The following is a 7,500-nucleotide window of genomic DNA, read 5'->3' as shown; positions in this document are numbered from 1 at the left end:
TGACTAAAAGGATGCAGTGGTTGAGGGATAGTCACTACGAAGTGAAATTGAAGGTGTTAAATGTGTTGTTTACAAAGACGTAGGTAAAGAGGGAGAGTTGATAGAAGTACGAGTATTTAAGAGGTATATGGACAACAAGCAGAGTTCTTAGGATCAGTATCCAGGATAGAATCAGACATAATGGGTTCAAGTTTGAAAAAAAAAGTTTAAGAAAAATATGGGAAGGAGGTAGTTTGATTGATAAAGTGATTAATGGAATAGACTCAGTAATCGTATTGTTTTTTTTTTTTATTTATACGATGTGGGCTTTTCACGGGAATGTATGGGCTATAGAGGATACTTTTTGGGATACCTCCTATTTCAAAGCCCACCCGCTAGGAAACCGTTGCCCCGAGTGAGGAAGCCCAACCTACACTCGGACCGTGGACAGGATTCGAACCAGTGCGCTTGGAGACCCCTCGGACCCCAAAGCACGCATGGGAGATTTAAAAGAAGATTCAACAAATATACAACTAAGTACGCCTTTTTTTTTTTTTCCGTTATATGTTGACTCTGGCCAGCTTCCCCCAACCAAAAAAAAAAAAAAAAAAATAGATTGGATGATAGATTGAAAAAGATAGGTATATCAATAAAGGCTTGGTAAACTCTTGCACCTTCCTTCAGTTTCTCATGTTCCTATGTTCTGAAATCTTACCTTTCCCAACATATATTCAATCAAAACATCTTCAGAGCCTCATTTATGCTTTTCTCTCCTCCTCAGCTGGGCGAACAAGTAAACAACGTGCTGCCCAAAGTGCCCACGGGTCTACAAGAGGCTGTGGTGCGTCTGGTGAGCCGTGACCCGCGCCAGCGACCCACATCACAGCTGGTGGCGCTCATCAAATACTTCAGGTGAGACAAAGCAGTTCGGGGATGCTGGGGATAGGGGGATGAGGAGGAGGAGGAGGAGGAGGAGGAGGGGGGACGGGGAGGGAGAGGAAGAGGAGGAGGAGGAGGAGGAGGAGGAGGAGGAGGAGGAAAAGAAGAGGAGGAGGAGGAGGAAGAAGAGGAATAGGAAGAGGAGAAAGAGGAAGAAGAGGAAGAGAAGAGGAAAGGAAGAGGAGGAGGAGGAGGAGGAGGAGGAAGAGGAGGAGGAGAAAGAGAAGAAGGGAGAAAGAGACGGAAGAAGAGGAGGAAGGGGTGTATGTGGATAAGCTGAACGTCACTTAGGCTTCTGTTTTATTAATAACGCCCTAAAAAACCCTTTTCTTTATTCTCCACCACCATAATGTTATTTTACGTACATTCCTAGCGTATTGAGGATGTATTACTAATAGCGTGCACTTTTCTAGCATTATTTTTTACATGTCAGCGCTTGTCGTACTCAGGACCATAAGAGAAATGATATTGTGTCGTCCATGCTGGTTTTAATTATTTTTCCCACTAGTTAATATGGCAGAAACATTTTTAATAACTAATTCTCTTCACGGTTTTTATATTTATCTTTTATGTTTCATGATTAAATTGCAACTTTTTATATTGGTTTGCCTTACGTGGCACAGATATTATTCATTCGGATACTTTTATTCATATATGTGTGTATGTATGTATGTATGCATGCGCCCACTCATGTACACATTGATTCATTCACTCATTACAACGGCAAACTAGTGAAGGCAAAAGAATAGTAGTCTTAAACATGTTTCCTTTAGAAAGAGCATACAGCAGTGAAAAGCTCTTAAAAGGATTCGATTCTCTGATCTTTCATTCATGTACTGCAAATTATATACCAACTCAGGTGGAAATAAGTAGGTATTCTATTGGCAGTAGCTTCCTCTGTGAACGTATAATCGGGTAAGTGGAAAATACAGAACCAGGCTGAGTTTTCCAGAGAGCGAGGGGTCCACGTAGATGACAATAATAAGAGACTGAACTGTTGATACGAGTCATGATGGACGGTGCTTCTGGCGGCAATGGAAGGTGATCCAAAGCACTGCAGTTGATGGAAGAGCTTAGGTGTCAATGAAAGTAATAATAATAGAAGAGATTATTTTTGAAACGAATGAAAGCAATAATGGTGGATGTTGTCAGTGGTAATGGGTGGTGTAATGGAAGTGTTTTGGTGGATTCAATAGAAATGATAGTCGTGTTGGTGGTGTTAAAGGTGGTGGTGGTGGTGGTGGTGGTGGTGGTTATTCTTAAATCGCGCATACTGGGCGTGTTAAAAGAGATGTGGTGGTATTAGATATACAAGTGGGGGTGTAATAGTAAATGATTCTGCATTGTATCCTAATAATAAATAGATAGGAAAGGAAGTAGTGGGATTTGAGCACCTCACACACACACACACACACACACACACACACACACACACACACACACACACACACACACACACACACACACACACACACACACACTACTCGTCCACCACAAAAAAAAAAAAACACCATTACAAATTTATTACTTAGGTCTTTTCCTTCACTTAACCTACCAGTAATACAACCCAGGACCTTCATAACAGCACACTTTACGTTCTATCATGTCACTCAATACAAGTACGAGTTACCATGCCCAATCCTTCAATTAAACCGAGACACAGGGATAAATTAATTCTCTTCGTTGTATTTTTGCATAAGCGAGAACATGAAAGGCGAGGAGAGGGCGGGTTAAACACTGCTATATCCGTGTGAAGAGTGATTGGCCTGGGATGGGAAGGGAGGAAGACTACAGAGGCGGCTGGAGGATGAAAGAGCGAGGCACTGATAAGGTAAAGGGCTGTTCGTAATGTGAAGGTGAAGGAGGAAGGAAATAGGGAGATGATATGAGAGACGGAGAGAAGAACAGAGACGTGATGTGTGTGTGTGTGTGTGTGTGTGTGTGTGTGTGTGTGTGTGTGTGTGTGAAGGTAAATTTCCCTTGTTAAAAAGTATATTGATATGATTCACTTAGACGTACAATAATAACGAGAAGACAGGAGAGGTAGAATAGAATACTAATGATGAATTCAGCATGAGTACAAAGGAAAACATACATGAACAAACATACAAAGAGGAGGAGGCTATAAGAGGCTTTACTGATAGAGTATTGGCCTGTGTTTTGTACCAACGAAGTACTGTTAGTGGCGCATCAGCATCATAGTGGCGTGGCGGTGCTGAAGTACAATAGTGTGGGACGGAACTGTACGCCACATATTATTTTCATGCAAGAGGGAAACTAGCCAAGGGAAAAAAAATCATATAAAAAGGCCCACGTAGAATGCTAGCTTAATGATTGATGAAGAATTAGCCAAAAATCAGGGTCAAATGTCTTGAAACCTCCTTAAAATACAGAGTTTTGGTGTATGAATGTTTCTCAGCTTCGGGTGAGGAGCAAGGATACGATAATGAAAAATATATGTATCTGGCAGTGTATTATGTTATAGAAAGGTGAAAACATCAGTAAGCAAGAGAGAGAGAGAGAGAGAGAGAGAGAGAGAGAGAGAGAGAGGGGAGGGGTTATGGGCAAGGAGCGGGAGTAAGAAAAGAAAGCATCACATTATGACAAATGACAATATGTTGACGGGGAGGGGAAGACTAATGTAAAAATGACATGAACAGAATGAAAATGAAGAAATGTGTTGGTGGAGAGATTCTTGGAAGAGAGAGAGAGAGAGAGAGAGAGAGAGAGAGAGAGAGAGAGAGAGAGAGAGAGAGAGAGAGAGAGAGAGAGAGAGAGAGAGAGAGACCATGTCATAGCGATTCTGTGAAAATAAACACACACACACACACACACACACACACACACACACACACACACACACACACACACACACACACACACACACAAAGGAAATGAACAGATGATGGAGTCAAAGGAAGAGAAAACAAAATAGAGAAGAAGAAAAAAAGACAAACAACAGACGAGAGGAAGCAATGAAAAAAGAAAGGGAATTGAGGAGATGAGAGAAGAGAAGAGAAGGAAGAAAGGAAGGAGAGTACAAGGGAGGAATAAATGAAGGAGCGAGAAAGGAGTGGAGGTAAAAAGAGGGGAGAGAAAAGGGGAAAATGGAGAGGATTAGAGGGGAGTGAGGGAACAATGGAGGGCTTTCCTCTTACCAAATGCCTTGCTTCCCCTTACCTTGTGACCTCCAGTGCCCATAAAGGAAAATAGAAGAGGGAAAAAGGAAAACAAACGGAAACAAAGAAATGTGAAAAAGAAAATGAAAAGAGAAGGATAAATCTCTGTAAATCCAAAAATAATCAGTTTCTTTAGTTCAAGCCACGTTTTTAGTTTGTGTTTCCATTCTCACTCACTCACTCTCTCTCTCTCTCTCTCTCTCTCTCTCTCTCTCTCTCTCTCTCTCTCTCTCTCTCTTGGAATCGAGTACTATTGTTTTCTTTTTCTTTTCTTTCTTCATTCCAACTGAGTACTGAAATAATGGAGAGTATTTTTCTTTTTGATTTTACAGATTCAATTTAGTTTCTTGCTTTGTGTGTGTCATAGGGGAAAGAATAAAGGAAAAGATGATGGAGGACGGATGTGCTGACCCTTCCTTCCCTCTCCCTCTCTTTTTTTTCCTTTTTCTTTTCTTTATTCGTCTTCTTTCCACTTCGTCTGCCGGTCTGTCTGCCTCTCTGTTGATTTATTTACATGTTAGTCTCCTGTCTCTCTCTCTCTCTCTCTCTCTCTCTCTCTCTCTCTCTCTCTCTCTCTCTCTCTCTTCATGACGAGAGCTGACTTCTCATCAACATCGATTCTGTGGTCATTATATTCCTCACGTGCGGCGCTAGATGGGGCCGGGTAGGACTGCGGGACTTCTCGAGGTCTGGGAGGTCCTTACAGGCGGCTGGGCTGGGAGATAAGGCTGGTGGTGGTGCCCTTGTGCCGCCCAAGCCCTGCGGGGAACATGGCTCGCAAGTCCGCGCTAAGGAGACGAGCAGGGAAAACGAAATTGATGGAGGTTTCTGGCGAGGTATTGTAGCAAGTCTGAACTCGAGATGTGTTGCGAAGTTGGCAGAAACGGACGGTTAAAAAATGAGGTTTGAGGGGGAAGGGTTGAATGCACGAGAAGGGGAAGGGAATGCAAAGTTTTGAGGTATATTTTGACTGTATTGGTGCAGTGTACGAGGGAGAGAAGGTGATGAGTGATAGACAGAGATGGTTTCGTGATTACTGAAGGATGTAATGCCTAAAGAAGGTTATTAATTGAGGGAATCATTGCGTGAATACAGGTAACGCGTGAAGGAAGAAGATAATGAATGAAGGAAGAAAGATTATGAGTGAAGGAGGGAGGTGGGGACCGAAAGAAGGAAGGCAGATTGTATGAAGAAAAAAGACGATGCAGGAAATAATGAACGAAAGAAATGTCAAGTGAAGAGAGATATAATGAAAGGAGAAAGTGATAATCAGTGACGAAGAAAGATAATGAATGAAACAAGGTGATTACTGCAGGAAAGAGGATAATGAGCAAAGGAGAAAGGTAATAAGTAAGTGAAGAGTTTGGAAATGAAAGAGGGAAGGTTAATTCTCTCTCTCTCTCTCTCTCTCTCTCTCTCTCTCTCTCTCTCTCTCTCTCTCTCTCTCTCTCTCTCTCTCTCTCTCTCTCTCTCTCTCTCTCTCTGTAAATATCCTCCTCTTCATTCCAAGACAAGAAGATCACGAGAAAGCTCAGGACTTCTTGAAAAAATAAATAAATAAAAATATACCGTTCATTCTACTGGCGAGATGTCTTGATGCTTCCTTCCTCAATCAAAGTAGCGAAAAGACGAGAGAAAGGAGGAAAAAAAATCATGATAATCGCAGACCGCTCCAGTGATTGCCAGAGAAAGGGATGAAAGAACGAAGGTAATGGTTAAGTCTCACATGAATCAGATGAAGAGATTATTGCGCAGATTAAGAAATAGTTTTGCAGTGTGATCGTCAGAAGAGGGAGGCTGTAATAGTAAAAAGCTGTGATGGAAAATGCCGGTAAGTAACATTTGGATGGAGTTGAGGGACGGGGACTGAGAGAAGAGGGATACTGTACTTGACTGAATGAATGGCTACGGTTTTTACTCCCTGGTCTGGTGACTGGTGAGGAATGAACGAAGAGAGAGAGAGAGAGAGAGAGAGAGAGAGAGAGAGAGAGAGAGAGAGAGAGAGAGAGAGAGAGAGAGAGAGAGAGAGAGAGAGAGAAAACAAGGAAGGTGTGATGAGAGGGAAGAAAAATACAAAATGAAAAAGGATTGGTTAAAATATAATTGAGTTACACACACACACACACACACACACACACACACACACACACACACACACACACACACACACACACACACACACACACACACACACACACACACACACACACACACACACACACACACACACACACACACACACACATACACACACAATTAGCAACTCAATCTCTCTACATAACGAGTATCTACACTAAAAACTTTAACCTTTTATATAGTGTCATGGATAAGAACTTGACAAAAGACATACAGTAAACTTCCAACTTCTATTAGGGCGCACTTCGGCTGCCACTGTCCATTATAGATGAGAAGATTACGCCTGTGGTACTAAAGGAGATGAGGCGGCCGTGTGGGATGGCTGTGCTTAGGTGGTGTCTCAGAATGCTATTTCAAGATATTTAAACGCCACCAGGATTTCCTTTGTAGCGAGAAAACCATAACAGATGTCAAGTAAAGAGATTAAGAATGAGGTAGTAAGAGAAGATGACTTATATTTGATGTTGAGAATAGTGGAAGGCAGAGGAGCAAAGAAAAGGAAGTGAATAAAATGGATAAATTGTAAGAAGATATTCCATGCGTCTTGATAATGGCTGAGAGCAGAGCAAGGACACGTTCCATGGTCGTCAAACAAGATCTGGCCATGATCATTAGTTATTTTGAGGTCCTGAAGATCACCTGACATTTTCCTTTGCCACTGAAATAAAAGAGGTGCATAATGTGAATGACCCATAGCTATTCTTGGAGCATATTAGTCTTGAGAAGTTTGCAGTTACGATCATGAGAAACGTGGGAGTTGAGTTGAATGACTTATGCAGTTGTTGAGGTTGTTATGGCTGTCAGAGTTGTTAGGGCCATTACGTCTCGGCATCAAGAGCTATTCAGTACGGAACATGAGTATACACGAAGGAGTTTGAAAGTTAAAGGTAGTTCAAGAAAGACGGAAAAAAAAACATCTTCGATTTTAAGCAGAAAATGAATGAATAGATGAAATGTGATGAAATACAATGAAATGAAGACTATGAATTGAAGTTTTAAGTTTTAGAGGAAAAAAAAGCAAAACAAAAGCAATTACGTGAAAGAAAACTTAAAGAGGCGAGGACTAACTCAACTTGAAATTAAAAGAATTAAAACGTTACGAGATATAAAGATAACTTCCAGCCTGATATTCTCTCTCTCTCTCTCTCTCTCTCTCTCTCTCTCTCTCTCTCTCTCTCTCTCTCTCTCTCTCTCTCTCCGTTTTAAGCCGTTTGTGATAGAGTACCATTCACTTTCGTTGCTTCCTGCTGAAATGATATAGATATGA

General features: G+C 41.6%; 1 protein-coding gene across 3 annotated transcripts in view; it reads left to right on the top strand.

Moving 5' to 3' along the window:
• LOC123509490 (SCY1-like protein 2) overlaps positions 1-7,500 on the top strand; it is a 307,200-nt gene that overhangs the window by 215,984 nt on the left and 83,716 nt on the right. For all 3 annotated transcript variants that reach the window (XM_045263803.1, XM_045263802.1, XM_045263804.1), the window contains exon 8: positions 761-891. In XM_045263803.1, coding sequence (XP_045119738.1) covers positions 761-891 — 131 coding nt within the window. The remainder of the gene's footprint in view (positions 1-760; positions 892-7,500) is intronic.

Source organism: Portunus trituberculatus, chromosome 27 (genome assembly GCF_017591435.1).
Source record: "Portunus trituberculatus isolate SZX2019 chromosome 27, ASM1759143v1, whole genome shotgun sequence".
NCBI lineage: Eukaryota > Metazoa > Arthropoda > Malacostraca > Decapoda > Portunidae > Portunus > Portunus trituberculatus.
Note: the sequence above shows the minus strand (reverse complement) of the source record. Positions and strands in the feature narration are given on the sequence as shown.